Below are 20,812 nucleotides of genomic sequence, written 5' to 3'. Positions count from 1 at the left end.
TTCTTTGTTATGTGTAGTCTGCAGGTTTTTAATTTGGTGTGATTCTAACAATGCATCATATTGCAGATGATGTTATATTGCAACATATTACAGATGGAGAAATATTTCTCTTACTTTACTGCAGTCACCAGCCTAGTTTTTGAATTTTTTGAAGCAGTTTTTATGTCTCATAAATGTATCATTTTTCATTGCAGCTTGATTGCTGTACATCGTATTATCTCCGAAGTGCTGTGCCTGCCACAGCAGTGCTTTAGAAGCTGTGTGGATGATGTGATCTGAAACTGTAGCAGCTGCATTGGAAAGCTTCATCTAGCAGTCTGAAACTGTGTTATCAAGAAGCACCCTACCGCTCCCCCATACTGGGATCACACTAATGCAGCTGTGGTGTGACACGTTATGTGCGCTCCTTGCCATCTGGAAATGAGAAATATAGTTTTATCCTAGGACATAATTCTTTTATGTATATACAAGTGAGTGAGTGATTGAGAAAGAGAGAGAGAGAGAGAGAGAGAGAGAGAGAGAGTATTTAGGCACTGTGAAAGAGCATACTGATTAATGTGCCAAGTACAAATTCATTACAAGTATCATCTCAGGTTAATCAATCAAATGATCTGTGTAAGGTTCACTGCATTTATTTAAACTGTTAGCTCACATTCCTGCCTCTACGTTCAGTAGGTGGTGTTTGTTTTTTCCAGTTAATTATATATATTCATGTTTTTCTTTATAATTATTTTCCTTCTCACTGAAAATTCTTAGTACAAAAAGATGGTATAAATGAAAAAAAAAAAAAAAAAAAAAATTTGTCTTGCTTTCCTGTAGATGAGTAGTTGTTAGGTTAAAAATTAAAATAATTATTTAATGTCTTGAGCTATCAGTGAAAGTGAAAATTTTTTAACAGTGTCAGAAGAAATAACACACAGGATTCAGAAAGTATTAAGTTTCAAAGTTAATGGTAACAAACAAAAAAAGTGTCAGATGCTTCAAACAGAAATGGTTGAAACAAACAGCCCAAATAAGTTCCTAAGAAATTTTTTCTGACTCAGAGTTTCCAGTTATTATATGTTTCACATTCATTGTGACTGTCTCTGTTTTTCTTCTTTAGAAGCTTTTGGAAGAGGGGTGCTTGTTTATGAAAACCCAGGATGCAGCATCTATATTTGTTTGCTGTTTGGTTTTGCTAAAATTTGAAATAGATGGTACCTGAAAAAATAATCAATTGAAAATTTGTGTAATAATAATGTGACATAAAAAAGGTAACTTTGTTGCTAGTCAGTCTTCCATATTGTGACTAAAGAGCATATGCCAAACTGTTTAGCAGTCACAATGAAAATGTATATTTCACAGCTGCATATGTGAAATCATATAGATGGCTACCAAGTAAGAGATGGGATGTTCTATTTCACTAACATGTTTTGTTAGAAATTGTAACTATTTTCATATTTTTTTATACTGTTAAAAATGTGAACTAGTCAAATAAACAGTGATATCTTGTATGATTTCGTCATTTGTTTTATATTCTACAAACGACCCACTGCAAACTGGTAAAGATGAAATAATAATCTTATCACACATTACCATGAAGATGCAAACAGTTCAGAAGTTCCTCAACCAGCACGTTGCTTAGCTTGTACCATTCCTCAGAATCATCACACTCAGAAGCTATTTTTAGCATTTTCTCTCAGTGAGGGTGTTTTATTGATCACCTCACAAATTTTCTGTTCATTTGTCATAACACTGACCTCATCAATAGTTAGCAGCAAATACTATCTGATACATTCTTCCAACACATTTAACTGACCCTGTTTGTAACATTCTGCATAAAAGGTAGAAAAACTTGTCAAAATATCTATATCTGTGTACATATTCCACAAAAAATGGTGTAACAATTCCTGGAGGGAACAATATGTAAAATAATTGAGAGACAACTCAACTACAATGGACTGGTGTTGCAACTTGCTAATTTCCACTCACAGTAAAGCATATCACTATAACATCGACTGTTTACGACCGCTTTCCCATGTAATGTTCCAGAACTGACCCTTGTGCATCCCAGAAACTTTGAACATCTCTCTCCCTGAAGAAGGATGACTTCTGAATTACTTTTTGCTGGAAATCATTCCATGCTATGGCATCTGCTTTCTAGTTCAAGACGATAAACCCACATTTCGTTTACAGTGATGATTTGTTTGTAAAACATTTCACCTTCATTGGCACGATGATCCAGCAGCTGTTAACAGATTCTATAACAATTGTGTATCTGCATCCCATTAAATTGTTTTCAGACCTGTGATGCACCACCTATACAAAAATTGAGTTTTTTATGGATAATGCCATATGGAGAATCATGATTAATGTGCCTGAAAGTCTTCTATGGATTTCAGCTCCTGGTTCTCCTTCAGACTACACAAACTGGGTTACGGAAGGGTGTTGATCATTGGTGCAAGTAGTGTGTGGTGCAGACATGTTTATTTTGCAGGAACACAAAATGAGCTAATATGACAGTGCTAAAACCTGTCTCAAATGAAGAAAACAGTGCCATCTGCTGGCTGTGCTGCAAACCTAAAGATGATTAGAATGAAGGGACAGATATAATTAGGAGAAATACCAAATTAATACTCCTCGGGCTGGAGAAACAAAAATAAACTTTTAAAACTACAGTATTTTCCACTGCCCATGGCATGCTACATCTCTGATTTAGTAGGCTCTTGTAGAATCTTTGCTAGAAATGCATGTAAATTTTGTAATAAAGTTTTCTAGCTTCCTCAGATTGCAGGTGAGGGCAAGTGTCTCCTTCCATCTCACTTCCTTCCCCCACCTCACCCCCTCTTGTGGAGAACTATATGGGTAACCACGTTGCTTGCTGCATCATGATATACGAGGGTAGTTAGAAAAGTTCTCAGAATCACCACTAATGCAAGAGTTGTTCAAGTGATATTCATTGGACTGTTGCCTGTAAACTCGTGCCATGCCAGAGCTCTTGGAAGAGAGCTGTGGCGGTGACATGGCTCGGTTATTGTTCCCACATAGTGATTTGCGAAGATGGAAAAAAATCGAGATTCTAGCTGTGATTAAGTACTTCATAAAGAAAGGTATGAAAGCAAGGGACATTCATGCTGATTTGCACTATACACTGGTGGACTCTGCTACTTCATATTCAACTGTTGCAAAGTGGACAAATGAATTTAAATTTGTTCGGGAGAGCTTAGATGATAGCCGCGCAGTGGTCAGCCAAGATGTGTCACTACTCCAGAAATCGTTGCAAAAATGCACAAAGTGGTCATGGAGGATCACTTATTGAAAGTGCATGAAATTGCTCATTCTTGTCAGATGTCATCTGAAAGGGTATATCACATTTCGACTGAAGAATTAGAAATGGAAAAATTATCAGCAAGATGGGTACCGTGACTATTGACACTCACCCGCACATGTGCAGTCGTCGTGGAACAATTACAGGAACTAAGGTATGAATTGTTGCCACACCCACCTTATTCACCTGATACGGCTCGTCAGACTTCCATCTCTTCTCAAAACTGGAAATTTTTTTTGGTGGATGAAGATTCACTTCAAATGAAGAATTGATAGCCAGAGTTGACAACTATTTTGCAGTCCTGGAGGAAACTCTTTTTTGAGATAAGATCAAGGCACTGGAACATCATTGGACCAAGTGCATTAATCTACAAGGAGACTACATTGAAAAATAAAATAAAGTTTCTGTGATGTAAGTACTTTTTTTCTATTCTGTTCCGAGAACTTTTCAAACCACCCTCAAAGTTACACAGGAGTTAATTATCTGTTCATGTCCTAAAGGTGAACGGGTAGTGAACGTGCTCACAACGTGATGTTTAACACAAATGTTGATATTTCAATCTTGTAATGTTTTGTGTGTAAACCATATTTAAGAGTGCCACAGTCTTTGGGAGAAGTACTTGTTAAACTAATCTGTGTTACACACAAAGGTACTGACATCATAACTGAATGCATGTCACAGTATTGATTTTTACCAGAGGCTTTAAAAGAGTACACCCTTGTTCAGTCAGTCATGTGAATGTGTCTTCGTTTAGGATTTTAAACTGGAAATTTCAATAACTGGTTTGGGGTAATGACTTTGCAGCTCCTGTGGAGAGAGGTTCAGATGGCAGCCTGTTTTAGTCATGGATTGTGGAAACATAGGAACACACAACTTTTTTTTTATATTTACCAGCAAAAGCTGCTATGAAATAAGTTTATTTTACTGAAACTACTTCTCAATTTTTGCTAACAGCTTGCAGATTTTACAGCATGAAACTAGTTTTTCTTTCTAAGCAACTTTTAGTGGCATATGTGAAAAATTTCTTTTATCAAAGTTTTGGAGCACAACTTAAAGAAAAGTGTAACATATATTGTCAGAGGTTTGAAACTATTGTAGTGCCTTTCTAACACTATGAGTGACAATCTTAACAGTCAGCAGAGCTGTGAAATAGATGCAGATGAAGGCACTGCGTGATTACTTGATTGGGTGTGATCAAAAAACCACAAGCATACGGTCATAAGCAATTGACTTAGACTCCTATATAGCACCACATGTTCACTTGATGGCAGTGATTCATCCCGGCATGGGCTTCATCAGAGAGAAGGTTTTGGGGAGCCATCCTAATCTACAACCTCTCAACTGCTGCTTAGAATCAATAGAATTTAAATTGTTATTTATTAGATACTATATGTTCAACTGTGTGCACAAACATGATACATAATAGATCTCTCATACTATAAACAAATACAGGCACACCATTTGATCTAAGGTTTGGATAATTCAACATTTATTTATACCTTGGAAACTGTGAACTGCTCTGCTGATTGTTATTTCAATATGACATGCAAAATGAGGGAAAGGCAATGACTTACCTACAGTGTACTGATGGGTGAGGCATAGATTCATATAGCAGAAAACAGTATTTGCATTAGCTAGATCTTGCACTTTTTCTAGTAGAAGTACATGTGTACACGTGCGCGCGAGCATGCACGCACGCATGCACACGCGCGCGCGCGCGCGCGCGCGCGCACACACACACACACACACACACACACACACACACACACACACACACACACACACACACACACGAATGCTGTAGTGCCAAGACTGATTACTGATTATCAATTACTAAGAGCAGTGGCCTATGTAGAATACTATACACTCTGTCCTTAGTTATCGGAATAACCGGACAAGTTTTATGAATATATAAGATGATGGGAGAAATGTTCTATTACGTACTTGACATAATTCGAAGTGACCTTGAAAAGCAAGTTATAGACACTCTGTTTCAACGAATTTATTTTAAGCTGTGAAGGTGTACATCAGTTATCCTTCAATGACTGTTATTTAGCACACAAGTGAAAGGCAAATATAAAGTGAAGCATAAGATACTCTGAAAACTTAAATACTGGAAACATATATCGTACACCACATTTACAAACCACTTCATATTAACTGAATCACAACCCAATTCCAGTAAGCAATATTAATAATTTGTAGACAGTTAATGACAACCTGCCACACACAGGATCCAGAACAGTAGCTATAAGCATATAAGATACACCATCCTTTTCACTTGAACAAATTAATTTTGGAGGTTTTAATCTATGCCTAAAATTTCCAATAAAGATTTTGCCAGTTTGAGGTTTTGGATAAACCTGCAATTTCAGTTCATATATTCCGAACTGTATTCCAATTATGATACTTTCGTCCTCAGGATGCCACAAATTCATTCTTTCCTAGAATAAACTAACCTGTTTCTCATGCACCATATTTCATGTGCAAGAACGTTGGTTGATTTGACCGAAGAAAACAAACTGATCTGAATTTTACCGATTGTCGTCTGAAGTCTGTGTGGAGATAACATCGGCTATAGTGTGGCCGTGCACGTAGTGACATGCTGATTTGAAAAGATAGACCATGTCCGGCTGATGTCAGTTGTCGGCAGAATCCACCGATATTGGAGCCACTGTGACTGCTGTTTAAGCCAGACAGTAAGGCTCCTGTTCTCAGCAGATACACGTTTACAGAGTGGCAAGTTAAGTGTTTATCTTTTTCTGTGTTTTCCACATAGTATATTTATTAAATTTTGTACATGTTTTTCTGTTTAAGAGGTTTAATCTTGCTTTTTTGTAAGTGTAAATTCATTCAGCCTGTAGTGCAATAGTTGCTCACTGTACAGCCAGCTACATAGCTCATTAACGTATCAGCGCCCATTGGTGACACACTGGGAGGGTAGGAAGTTGCATATCTAAGGTTGCCTGCTTTCATAGTTCACTTCTTCAGTTAACCTTGTTGGGATGGCTAGGATGTGTGCCTGTTGTATGCAGATGCAGTGGAGCTGGCCGCAGTTCACAAACAGCTGAATGTGCTTTTTGCTTCTGTCGGTTACCTTCAGGCTGCTGCTTTGGAGAGTAGCAGTGATGGAGAATCTGGTGTATCGCACGGGACACCTGAGGTGTCACTAGTGTTGCCTAGTGCACCTGAAGCAGTGGATCAGCTCTCACAGAAGGGTGACTGGCAGGTGGTAATGCGTTTGCATTGCTCAAGGCGGAGGGCCAATATGGAGACTGGTCATCTGACCTTGCCTGTTCACTACGTGAGTGGACAGGTGGCTGTTCCTTCAGCAGGGTCCAAGCAAGCATTTGTAGGGAGGAGTTTACTAGTTATTGGGAGCTCCAATGCTAGGCACGTTATGGCGCAGATAGCATTCAGGGCTGGAAAGAAACCAATATGCACTCAGTATGTCTGCTGGAGGGCCTCATTCAAGATGTGGAGGCAGCCTTGCTTTGTGGCTGTCGAGCATGCAGGGTGCAATCATGTGCATGTTGTGACTCACATTAGCACCATTAAAGCCAGTTGCATCGGTTCTAAGGTGATTCTCAGTTCGTACAGGGAGCAAGTGGCTGTGGTGAAGACTGCAGGCCTCGCGTGCGGGGTGCAAGCAGAGTTCACAATTTTCAGCATCATTCCCAGAGTTGATCATGGTCCCTTGGAGCCACTCGACCAAAGGCTTCGTTGACTGTGACAGTTTGGCTGCAGATTTCTAGGCCTGCATTATAGTGTAGGCAATTGTGAGATTATTCACTTTTATAGATCAAGGGTGTACTACACAAAGAACACAGTTACTCATGTAGGAGAGTACTTGTGGATTGCACATGAGGGTTTTTTAGACTAGGCAGTAGTTTGAGGTGCTCTGATGAACACTCGCCAGTCGATATGCAGAAAGGGAAGTCAAATGGCATTCAGAATAAAGATACCAACTGTCACAGTTTTATCAGTAAAGTGTCAAGGTATTCGTAATAAAGTTCTCGAATTTACTGCCCTCCAGGAAAGTTCTCGTGCTCAAATTATTCTTGGGACTAAGAGCTGGCTGAAACGCGAAGGGGAAAGCTCTGGGATATTTTGAGAGTCATAGAACGTATAAGAGAAAGACAGATTAGAGACCATGGGAGTGAGAGTGTTAATTGCAGTTGACAAAAATATTGTCTCTATTGAGGTCGAACTTCGAGTATGACAGTGAAGTCATCTGGTCTTGTGTAACAGGTGTAGGCGAAACCAAGTTAATTGTTGGATGTTTTCACCAGCCACATGATTCTGCTTAGACAATTCTAGAGTCACTCAAAGAAAGTCCATGGTCAATAGCACGTAAATACCCAGATCATGCAATACTGGTTGGAGACAACTTTCACCTGCAGAGTGTAGACTGGGATGTCTATGGATTCATTGTGTGGGAGACAGACAGGCAGTCATGTGAAATACTTTTAAACACATGTTCTGAAAATTGTTTTGAGCAACTAGCTTGGCAGGCCACACACAATGGAAATACCATAGACCTCGTAGCTACTAATAGGCTGGACCTTATTGACAGTGCGAGTGTCGAAACGCAGATTAGCGATCATGATGTCATTTTAGCAACTATGGTCATGAAAGTTAATAAACCAGTCAAGAAGCCTAAGAGAGTGTTTCTTCTAGACAGAGCAGATAAGCAGTTATTATCATCTCACTTAGACAGTGAATTGGCATCACTTAGTCCCAGTAAGATGGATGTAGGGGAATTATGGGCAAAGTTGAAGCAGATTTTAAATTGTGGTCTGGAGAGTTGTGTGCTTGTTGTTGTTGTTGTTGTTGTTGTGGTCTTAAGTCCTGAGACTGGTTTGATGCAGCTCTCCATGCTACTCCATGCTACCCTATCCTGTGCAAGCTTCCTCTTCTCCCAGTACCTACTGCAACCTACATCCTTCTGAATCTGCTTAGTGTATTCATCTCTTGGTCTCCCTCTACGATTTTTACCCTCCACACTGCCCTCCAATACTAAATTGGTGATCCCTTGATGCCTCAACACATGTCCTACCAACTGATCCCTTCTTCTAGTCAAGTTGTGCCGCAAACTTCTCTTCTCCCCAATACTATTCAATACTTCCTCATTAGTTATGTGATCTACCCATCTAATCTTCAGCATTCTTCTGTAGCACCACATTTCAAAAGCTTCTATTCTCTTCTTGTCCAAACTATTTATTGTCCATGTTTCACTTCCATACATGGCTACACTCCATACAAATACTTTCAGAAATGACTTCCTGACACTTATATCTATACTCGATGTCAACAAATTTCTCTTCTTCTGAAACGCTTTCCTTGCCATTGACAGTCTACATTTTATATCCTCTCTACTTTGACCATCATCAGTTATTTTGCTCCCCAAATAGCAAAACTCCTTTACTACTTTAAGTGCCTCATTTCCTAATCTAATTCCCTCAGCGTCACCTGACTTAATTCGACTACATTCCATTATCCTCGTTTTGCTTTTGTTGATGTTCATCTTATACCCTCCTGTCAAGACACTATCCATGCCATTCAACTGCTCTTCCAAGTCCTTTGCTGTCTCTGATAGAACTACAATGTCATCGGCAAACCTCAAAGTTTTTATTTCTTCTCCATGGAATTTAATACCTACTCTGAATTTTTCTTTTGTTTCCTTCACTGCTTGCTCAATATACAGATTGAATAACATCAGGGAGAGGCTACAACCCTGTCTCACTCCCTTCCCAACCACTGCTTCCCTTTCGTGTCCCTCGACTCTTATAACTGCCATCTGGTTTCTGTATAAATTGTAAATAGCCTTTCGCTCCCTGTACTTTACCCCTGCCACCTTCAGAATTTGAAAGAGAGTATTCCAGTCAACATTGTCAAAAGCTTTCTCTAAGTCTACAAATGCTAGGAACGTAGGTTTGCCTTTCCTTAATTTAGCTTCTAAGATAAGTCGCAGGGTCAGTACCGCCTCAGGCGTTCCAACACTTCTACGGAATCCAAACTGATCCTCCCCGAGGCTGGCCTCTATCAGTCCTTCCATTCGTCTGTAAAGAATCAGCGTTAGTATTTTGCAGCCATGACTTATTAAACTGATAGTTCAGTAATTTTCACATTTGTCAACACCTGCTTTCTTTGGGATTGGAATTATTATATTCTTCTTGAAGTTTGAGGGTATTTCGCCTGTTTCATACATCTTGCTCACCAGATGGTAAAGCTTCATCAGGACTGGCTCTCCCAAGGCTGTCAGTAGTTCTAATGGAATGTTGTCTACTCCTGGGACATTGTTTCGACTCAAGGCCTTTCAGTGCTCTGTCAAACTCTTCACGCAGTATTATATCTCCCATTTCATCTTCATCAACATCCTCTTCCATTTCCATAATATTGTCCTCAAGTACATTGCCCTTTTATAGACCCTCTATATACTCCTTCCACCTTTCTGCTTTCCCTTCTTTGCTTAGAACTGGGTTTCCGTCTGAGCTTTTGATATTCATACAAGTGGTTCTCTTTTCTCTGAAGATCTCTTTAATTTTCCTGTAGGCTGTATCTATCTGACCCCTTGTGAGACAAGCCGCTACATCCTTACATTTGTCTTCTAGCCATGCCTGCTTAGCCATTTTGCACTTCCTGTCGATCTCATTTTTGAGACATTTGTATTCCTTTTTGCCTGCTTCATTTACTGCATTTTTATATTTTCTCCTTTCATCAATTAAATTCAATATTTCTTCTGTTGCCCAAGGATTTCTACTAGCCCTCGTCTTTTTACCTACTTGATCCTCTGCTGCCTTCGCTACTTCATCCCTCAAAGCTACCCATTCTTCTTCTACTGTATTTCTTTCCCCCATTCCTGTCAATTGTTCCCTTATGCCTCCCTGAAACTCTGTACAACCTCTGGTTCTTTCAGTTTATCCAGGTCCCATCTCCTTAAATTCCCGTCTTTTTGCAGTTTCTTCAGTTTTAATCTACAGGTCATAACCAATAGATTGTGGTCAGAGTCCACATCTGCCCCTGGAAATGTCTAACAATTTAAAACCTGGTTCCTAAGTCTCTGTCTTACCATTATATAATCTATCTGATACCTTTTAGTATCTCCAGGGTTCTTCCATGTATACAACCTTCTTTCATGATTCTTAAACCAAGTGTTAGCTATGATTGTGTTGTGCTCTGTGCAAAATTCTACCAGGCGGCTTCCTCTTTCATTTCTTAGCCCCAATCCATATTCACCTACTATGTTTCCTTCTCTCCCTTTTCCTACACTCGAATTCCAGTCACCCATGACTATTAAATTTTTGTCTCCTTTCACAATCTGAATAATTTCTTTTATTTCATCATACATTTCTTCAATTTCTTCGTCATCTGCAGAGCTAGTTGGCATATAAACTTGTACTACTGTAGTAGGCGTGGGCTTCGTATCTATCTTGGACACAATAATGTGTTCACTATGCTGTTTGTAGCAGCTTACTCGCATTCCTATTTTCCTATTCATTATTAAACCTACTCCTGCATTACCCCTATTTGATTTTGTGTTTATAACTCTGTAGTCACCTGACCAGAAGTCTTGTTCCTCCTTCCACTGAACTTCACTAATTCCCACTATATCTAACTTTAACGTATCCATTTCCCTTTTCGAATTTTCTAACCTACCTGCCCCATTAAGGGATCTGACATTCCACACTCCAATCCGTAGAACGCCAGTTTTCTTTCTCCTGATAACGACATCCTCTTGAGTAGTCCCCACCCGGAAATCCGAATGGGGGACTATTTTACCTCTGGAATATTTTACCCAAGAAGACGCCATCATCATTTAACCATACAGTAAAGCTGCATGCCCTCAGGAAAAATTACGGCCGTAGTTTCCCTTTGCTTTCAGCCATTCACAGTACCAGCACAGCAAGGCCATTTTGGTTAGTGTTACAAGGCCAGATCAGTCAATCGTCCAGACTGTTGCCCTTGCAACTACTGAAAAGGCTGCTGCCCCTCTTCAGGAACCACACGTTTGTCTGGCCTCTCAACAGATACCCCACCGTTGTGGTTGCACCTACGGTATGGCTATCTGTATCGCTGAGGCACACAAGCCTCCCCACCAACGGCAAGGTACATGGTTCATGGGGGGAGGGGGGGGGGGGGGGGGGGAGATAAAGGATGGAAAAGACCCACCATGGTTTAATAGTGAAATTCGGCAGCTGCTGAAGAAGCAGAGGCCGTTACACTCTCGGTTCAAAGGGGAATGCATAAATGATGGCAAGTGAAGATTAGCAGAGGTTCATGCATCTGTGAAAAGATCTATATGCAAAGCATATAACAACTACCACCATTACACCTTAGCAAAAGATGTGGCAGAGAACCTAAGAAAATTCTGGTCACATGTAAAATCGCAAAGCAGGTTTAATGCTTCCATTCAGTCCCTTGTAGACCTATCTGGTGTGACAGTTAAAGATATCAAAACGAAAGCTGAAGTTTTAAATTTCATGTTCAAGAAATCATTCACACAGGAGAATCGTACAAACATGTGTACTGTCATTTGACAATTGGGCAGACTTCCGTATGGACAACGTAGTAATAAGCATACCTGGTTTAGAGAAACAACTGATAGATTTGAAAGCAAATAAATCATCGGGCCCTGATAGAATCCTAGTTCGATTTTACAAAGAGTACTCTACAGCACTGCCCATTACCTAACTTGCATTCATCTTCTGCCAAACGCAAAGCCCCAAGTGACTGGAAAAAATTGCAGGTGACTCCATCATATAAGAAAGGGAAAAGAGTGAATGCACAAAATTACAGACCAATATCCTTAAATTCTGTTTGCAGCAGAATCTTTGAACATATTCTCAGTTCGAATAAAAGAAACTCTTAAGAGACTGAGAAGCTTATGTGTACAAATTTTAGAAAGCATTTCTCATGCGAAACTCAGCTTGCCCTCTTCGCACATGATATACTGAGAACTATGGATGAAGGACAACAGGCTGATTCCATACTTCTGGATTTCCAGAAAGCATTAGACACGGTGCCTCATTGCAGGCTGTTAACAAAGGTATGATCATATGGAATAAGCTCAAAGATATGTGAGTGGCTCGAAGACCTGTTAAATAATAGAACCTAGTATGTTGTCTTCGACGGCGAGTGTTCATCAGAGACAAGGCTATCGTCAGGAGTGTCCCAGGGAAGTGCTGTTGTTTCTATATACATAAATGACTTAGCGAACAGGGTGGGCAGCAATTTGTGGTTGTTTACTGATGCTGTCATGGTGTATGGTAAAGTGTCGAAGCTGAGTGACTGTAGGAAGATACAAGACAACTTAGATAAAATTTCCAGTTGGTATGATGAATGTCAGTTAGCCTTATATGTGGAAAAGTGTAAGTTATCACGGATGGATTGGAAGAACAAACCTGTAATGTTCTGTTGCAGTATTACTAGTGCCATGCTTGAAACAATCAAGTAGTTTAAATATCTGGGCATAACATTGCAGAGTGATATGAGGTGGAACAAGCATGTGAGAACTGTAGCAGGGAAGGGGAATGGTTGACTTTGGTTTATTGGTATAATTTTAGGAAAGAGTAGTTCAGCTGTAAAGGAGACCGCATGTAGGATACTGGTGCGACCTATTCTTGAGTACTGCTTGGGTGTTTGGGATCTGTACCAGGCCGGATTGAAGGAGGTTATCGAAGCAGTTCAGTGGTGGGCTGCTAGATTTGTTACTGGTAGGTTCTAACAACATGTAAGTGTTACGCAGATGCTTCGTGAACTCAAATGGGAATCCCTGGAGGGAAGGCGTTGTTCTTTTCGAGAAACACTATTGAGAAAATTTAGAAACTAGCATTTGAAGCTGACTGCCGAATGATTCTACTGCTACCAATATATAATACACTTAAGGACCGCGAAGATAAAATATGAGAAATTAAGGGCTCATATGGAGGAATATAGACAGGAATGACGAGTAGTGGTACAGGATACTCTTCCCCGGGCACCATACGGTGGCTTGGGAAGTATCTGTGTAGGTGTAGTTGTAGATGTAGGGTGTGTGCAGGGAGAGATCCCACCTGCGCAGTTCAGAAAAGCTGGTGTTGCAAGGAAGGATCCAGATGGCATAGGCTGTGAATCAGTCAGTGAAGTAAAGAATGTTGTGATGGGCAGCTTTCTCAGCAACTGAGTGGCCCATCTGTTTCTTGCCCATAGTTTGTCAGTGGCCGTTCATGCGGACAGACAGTTTGTTGGTTGTCATGCTCACACAGAGTGCAACAGATTGTTGCATCTTAGTTTGTAGATCACATGACTGCTTTCACAGCCTTTGGGGACAGGTGTTGCATCTAGGTCTATTATAGGGATATGAGCCGTGAGGCAAAGGGTTGGGAGCAAGGATTGTGTAGGAATGGACGAGGATATTGTATAGGTTTAATGGGCAGCGGAATACCACGTTGGGAGGGATAGAAGGTATAATGCGTAGGAAATTTCTCATTTTAGGGCATGACGAGAGGTAGTTGGAACTGTGTGGAGAATGTAATTCAGTTGCTCCAATCCTGGGTGGCTCTGAGACACAAGGGAAACGCTCCTCTACGAGACCTGTTTTTGTACAACGTTAGGAGGGTAATTATGGTTTGTGAAGGCCTCATTGAGACCCTCAGTATATTTTGAGAGGGAATGCTCATCACTACAGATGTGATGGCCAAAGTGGAGATATTGCTGGTGGTTGTAGGGTTTGATATGGACAGAGGTACTGATGTAGCCATCTTTGAGGTGGCTTGTTGGGTTGAGTAGGAACAGGTGAAACATGGAAGAGAAGGTGTCGAGCTTCTGGAGGAATGTTGATGGGGTGTCCTCACCTTTGATCTGCATCACAAATATGTCATCAGTGGATTTGAACCAGGTGAGGGGTTTGGGATTCTGGGTTGTTAGGAAGGATTCTCCTAGATTGCCCATTAATAGTTTGGCATAGTGTGGCACCATTCAGGCCCCCATTGCCATACTGAGGTAATGCCATCAAAAGCGAAGTAATTGTGACTGTGGCTATAGTTGGTCATGGTGACCAGGAAGGGGACTGTAGGTTTTGAAGCCATCCGACATTGAGTAGGTGGTGTCCAGTAGCAGCAAGGCCATGGGCATTAGGGATGTTAGTGCAAACAGAGGTGGCATTAATAGTGACAAGCAGGGTACCATGTGGTAGAGGAACAGGAGCTGCAGAGAGCTGATGAAGGAAATAGTTGGTGTCATTTGTATATTAGGGTAGGTTGGGGATAACAGGCTGAAGGTGTTGGTCTACAAGATTCTCTTAGTGGGGGCACAGTAACCAGCTACAATGGGGCATCCAAGGTGGTTGGGTTTATGGACTTAGGAAGCATGTAGAAGGTAGGAGTGTGGGGAGTGGTAGGGATGAGGAGAGAGAGAGAGAGAGAGAGAGAGAGAGAGAGACTCAGGGAAGATGTTCTGGGTAGTACCTAAAGATACAAGGTCAGGACCAGTGTTTAGATGGTGGATTGCAGCTCTTTCTGTGGATGTAAGGTTAGCTTGCATGTTGAGGTATTTGGAGAATGATGGTGAGCAAGGTTTGAGGTTAAGAAATTCTGGAATGTTAACAAAGAGTGATTTGCAGTGGATCTAAGTTGGATGAAGGAGTGAATTGAGCCAGGCAGGGTTCAACATTGGTTTTGGTTTGAGTCTGATACATAGGGTAGGTGGCTAAAAGGTATTTCTGCTGTAGGAACTGAGAGAAGAAAAGAAGGTCTTTAACGAGTCCAGCATGATTGAATTTTGGAGGGGGACAAGACCTTTGGATAGGACTGTCACTGTTGTGGAAAAGGTTAATGAATGTGTTTAGGTTCTGGATTCTGTATGATGGCAGTGGGGGGTGGGGGGAGTTTTTTAGGGTGTGATAAATGTAGTAGATCTGCAAGGCAGGATTTGTCTGCTATGAAGAGATGTGGGGGAGGTTTGGAGGCTGTTGTAGAGGTGGAGGATAGTGGTAGTCCAAGGTGGGAACAGGATGGAAACAGGTCGGGGTGTGTTCTGAGGGGGTGTTATGAATTCTGCTCTAGTTTTTGGAGGGCAAGAGTTCGTGTGAGAGATGGAGCACAGAAAAATTTGAAATCTGTGGTAAGGTCCTATATGACTAAACTGCTGAGGTCATCAGTCCCTGATGGAATACAGAAATTTGAGATTGTATAGAGTAGGAAAATTTTGCAGATGGAGAGGAGGTTTGGGCATGATTTACATGGTTTTTCAGAACTAGGCTGGCGAGGAAACAGATGGATGTCATTGTGGAAGGGGGGGTTGCAGCCATAAATTAGCAATTTCATGCTAAGGCATTTGGAGTGGATTCCAGGAGCCAGGCAACAACATGGTAATGGTATGTGGGACTGGATTTTGGCTGGGCATAAGGAAACTTTTCTATAGCGGCACAGGTGGAATGGGCAAGAATCCATAGTGGAGCATAAAAACGAATAAGAATACATAAATTAAATAGAAATGTGTGCAAAAAATATGCAAAATATATAGGAAACATCAGAAAAAGGATGGAATGGATGAAGTATGGGGAAACAAGGAGAAACCTGAGGAGTAATGCCAGTAGTGAAAGGTCAAAATGAAATGAAATGGTCTTGAAAACACAATGAGATCAAAGACTGTAATGTGGAATGCAGGTCACTGGGTGGATATGTATGAAGAAGGGAACAGAAGATGTAACTGGATTAGATGAGGTTAGTTTGTGCATACTGGAATAAGAGAGAAGTGGAAGGTGGGGAGGAGGTTGGTAGAATGAGGCACAGGTTCTTGTGGCATGGGGAGATATAGAAAGTACCACGCAAAAATACATGAGTAAGGCATGAAGAGTGGGGCATTTTGAAGGTCTAGGATTAATTATATCTCCGGGAGTAATGTGGGACGCGAGATGCTGCACCTCAAAGATGACTACATCAGTTCCTCTGCCCCTATCAGACCTACCAACCACCAGCAGTATCTCCATTTTTTTTACTGTGCTTTTTAATTTTAATGGTTCTATAGCACAGGGTGTCTCACAAAAGAAGCATGAGAGTGGTCCACAGTATGTGTGGTGTGTTTGCCGGCTGTTGCCGCTGCATCTGCTGGCTGTTGCTACACGTAGTTCTCAGACACCAATACTTTGCGTGTGCGCCCTACACTGTGCAACTGAGTGTAGTGGTGTCTTATTTTGAGTTTCTTTGTCAAGTTTAATCACTTCAAATATTGTTGCTACATGTCATTATTGCAACAGTGTGGGGTCCAGGGATTTCCCTGCCTGTATGTCGTTGGGCCTGGTCTTCAGACAGAAACTCCATGGGCATGTCTTTTATACTGTGTGACTGAGTGTTTGGGTATTTTGTTTTAAGTTTCCTGTTAAGTTTCCAGAGTTTCCATGTGGTATTTTGTACAAGAATGATCAGCCAGTATTTCTTGTGTTGAACTGTGCAAAAACAGAATTGTTTGTGGAATCTCAACTTGAATTCATATGAAACTTTCCTGGTGTGCATGTAACTGATGATTCGACAGTATGCAGATTAGCCAAGAAGTTTAAAGAGGTTGGATCAATATTACATAAACAAAGGCCCAGAGAACCTAGTGTTTTAACCAAAAATAAATTACGCAAGATAGGGGAGGCCTTGGAAAGAAGTCCGAGAAAATCTCTGAGACGTTCAGTACTTCAGACTGGTGTGTCAAGATCATCTGCTTAGAGAGCTGTGCACAAACTGAAATTGAAACCATACGAAATAATGGTAGTGCATCAGTTGAGGAATTCAGATACTGTTGCACGACATAGTTATTGCAACTGGCTATTACTGTTTGTGCACGATGGGGAAGTTAATCCTGAGATGCTTTATTTTCTGATGAAGCATGGCTGCATTTGTCAGGGTACATCAATTCTCAAAACAATTGACACTGAAACTCTGAAAATACTCATGTATTACATCAACAACCTTTGCATGATGTGGAAACGAGTGTGGTGTGCAATTAGTGCAAGACAAATGATTGGACCAATCTTTTTCCACTCTCACAGGTATCCGAACAATATATTGCAGCCTTTTTTTTTTTTTTTTTTTTTTTTTTTTACCTAAAACCTAACGAAAAGTTGTACATTTATTTAATTCAGGACAATGCAAGACCATACATCACCAATGCTTCCCTGACAGCTATACGAAGTGTTCTTGATAATAGAATAGTTGGCTGGCTTCCTTGTTCTCCAGATCTAAATCCGTGTCATTTTTACCTTAGGGGAATGTTAAAAGACAAGGTGTATGCAACCAATCCCCATATGCTCAAAGAATTGGAAGACATGGTTTGGCTAGTGATTTCCCAGATTTTGGCAGGTGAAATTTGTCAAGTATTTGCAAATGTGTTCAGGAGATGGCAGGCTGCTCTTACTACAGAGGGACATCATTTTGAGCACCGACAGTAAATAAAGGTAAGTTTAAGTTAATCAGATGTCAATGTTGTTTATGCTTAATGCAGGGGAAGCATGCACGCAGGTGACTACTGGCAGATAAGCATCCAAGAATTGGGCATGGCAGCGACTAGTGGATGCAGTGGCGGTGGCTGGTGGTCATATCGTATGACCCATGGACCCCTCCTGGGCGTCTTTAATAAGACACCCTGTAGAAATGATTTTAATTTGAGGCTTCACCTCTTAATACTTGTCTCTTTTGTGGTATATATAGTTATTCTTTGAATATTTATTATAAAGAGGATATATATCTCATGCAAATAATACAAATACTTTTTTATTATTGTTTTGATATTTACTCTTTCAACAGAATTTTTAATTATGCAACAAAATTTAATTAGAAATATATTAGGTAAAGATGGTATTGCTTTATCTTCTTATTGTTTATTTATATATTGCCAAAATGTAAATATTATGGTGTTGGTATATTAACTGTTTTATTGAGTTGTTTTAGTGATGTCACTATTTCAATTTATGCTCTTTGGATACTAACTTCAGGGGTTGAAATTGTATGTATTACAATGATTTAGTTTCTAATTCCTTTACAGTAAGGGTTATTATTGTATTGATTCTTTTGGCTGCTGTAACTGGAGCATGAAACTAACTAGCTAGCTCATATTTCTTTTTATTCTTGACTACCTACTCCTGTTTTAGTTTTAGTAACTGCTGGTAATTTGCATATTAATTTATTTTTATCCTACACTTTATTTTTGTAGTTGGTGGTGTTCTTTGGTATTAACTGGATGCGTAATATTTATAACAAGACCACTCTTGGGGCTAATTTTGAATTTAATTTGAAACACATTATTACTATTTCTACTATAAGACAATTTGATTTAATAACAATGACCCCCCCATGAACCATGGACCTTGCCATTGGTGGGGAGGCTTGCGTGCCTCAGCGATACAGATAGCCGTACCGTAGGTGCAACCACAACGGTGGGGTATCTGTTGAGAGGCCAGACAAACGTGTGGTTCCTGAAGAGGGGCAGCAGCCTTTTCAGTAGTTGCAAGGGCAACAGTCTGGATGATTGACTGATCTGGCCTTGTAACAATAACCAAAACGGCCTTGCTGTGCTGGTACTACGAACGGCTGAAAGCAAAGGGAAACTACAGCTGTAATTTTTCCCGAGGGCATGCAGCTTTACTGTATGATTAAATGATGATGGCGTCCTCTTGGGTAAAATATTCCGGAGGTAAAATAGTCCCCCCATTCGGATCTCCAGGCGGGGACTACTCAAGAGGATGTTGTTATCAGGAGAAAGAAAACTGGCGTTCTATGGATCGGAGCGTGGAATGTCAGATCCCTTAATTGGGCAGGAAGGTTAGATAATTTAAAAAGGGAAATAGATAGGTTGAAGTTAGATATAGTGGGAATTAGTGAAGTTCGGTGGCAGGAGGAACAAGACTTCTGGTCGGGTGCCTACAGGGTTATAAACACAAAATCAAATAGGGGTAATGCAGGAGTAGGTTTAATAATGAATAGGAAAATAGGAATGCGGGTAAGCTACTACAAACAGCATTGTGAACGCATTATTGTGGCCAAGATAGATACGAAGCCCACACCTACTACAGTAGTACAAGTTTATATGCCAACTAGCTCTGCAGATGACGAAGAAATTGAAGAAATGTATGATGAAATAAAAGAAATTATTCAGATTGTGAAAGGAGACAAAAATTTAATAGTCATGGGTGACTGGAATTCAAGTGTAGGAAAAGGGAGAGAAGGAAACATAGTAGGTGAATATGGATTGGGGCTAAGAAATGAAAGAGGAAGCCGCCTGGTAGAATTTTGCACAGAGCACAACACAATCATAGCTAACACTTGGTTTAAGAATCATGAAAGAAGGTTGTATACATGGAAGAACCCTGGAGATACTAAAAGGTATCAGATAGATTATATAATGGTAAGACAGAGACTTAGGAACCAGGTTTTAAATTGTTAGACATTTCCAGGGGCAGATGTGGACTCTGACCACAATCTATTGGTTATGACCTGTAGATTAAAACTGAAGAAACTGCAAAAAGACGGGAATTTAAGGAGATGGGACCTGGATAAACTGAAAGAACCAGAGGTTGTACAGAGTTTCAGGGAGGCATAAGGGAACAATTGACAGGAATGGGGGAAAGAAATACAGTAGAAGAAGAATGGGTAGCTTTGAGGGATGAAGTAGCGAAGGCAGCAGAGGATCAAGTAGGTAAAAAGACGAGGGCTAGTAGAAATCCTTGGGCAACAGAAGAAATATTGAATTTAATTGATGAAAGGAGAAAATATAAAAATGCAGTAAATGAAGCAGGCAAAAAGGAATACAAACGTCTCAAAAATGAGATCGACAGGAAATGCAAAATGGCTAAGCAGGCATGGCTAGAGGACAAATGTAAGTATGTAGAGGCCTATCTCACTAGGGGTAAGATAGATACTGCCTACAGGAAAATTAAAGAGACCTTTGGAGATAAGAGAACGACTTGTATGAATATCAAGAGCTCAGATGGAAACCCAGTTCTAACCAAAGAAGGGAAAGCAGAAAGGTGGAAGGAGTATATGGAGGGTCTATACAAGGGCAATGTACTTGAGGACAATATTATGAAAATGAAAGAGGATGTAGATGAAGATGAAATGGGAGACATGATACTGCGTGAAGAGTTTGACAGAGCACTGAAAGACCTGAGTCGAAACAAGGCCCCCGGAGTAGACAACATTCCATTGGAACTACTGATGGCCTTTGGAGAGCCAGTTCTGACAAAACTCTACCATCTGGTGAGCAAGATGTATGAAACAGGCGAAATACCCTCAGACTTCAAGAAGAATATAATAATTCCAATCCCAAAGAAAGCAGGTGTTGACAGATGTGAAAATTACCGAACTATCAGTTTAATAAGTCACAGCTGCAAAATACTAACACGAATTCTTTACAGACGAATGGAAAAACTAGTAGAAGCCAACCTCGGGGAGGATCAGTTTGGATTCCGTAGAAACACTGGAACACGTGAAGCAATACTGATCTTACGACTTATCTTAGAAGAAACATTAAGGAAAGGCAAAC

General features: G+C 40.4%; 1 protein-coding gene across 1 annotated transcript in view; it reads left to right on the top strand.

Moving 5' to 3' along the window:
- LOC124595453 (methylcrotonoyl-CoA carboxylase subunit alpha, mitochondrial) overlaps positions 1 to 1,493 on the top strand; it is a 119,372-nt gene extending 117,879 nt beyond the window's left edge. Inside the window, exon 14 of the mRNA XM_047134200.1 lies at positions 195 to 1,493. Coding sequence (XP_046990156.1) covers positions 195 to 199 — 5 coding nt within the window. The 3' untranslated portion in view covers positions 200 to 1,493. The remainder of the gene's footprint in view (positions 1 to 194) is intronic.
- Positions 1,494 to 20,812: the final 19,319 nt, after the last annotated feature.

This window comes from Schistocerca americana, chromosome 2 (assembly GCF_021461395.2).
Source record: "Schistocerca americana isolate TAMUIC-IGC-003095 chromosome 2, iqSchAmer2.1, whole genome shotgun sequence".
Lineage (NCBI taxonomy): Eukaryota > Metazoa > Arthropoda > Insecta > Orthoptera > Acrididae > Schistocerca > Schistocerca americana.
Note: the sequence above shows the minus strand (reverse complement) of the source record. Positions and strands in the feature narration are given on the sequence as shown.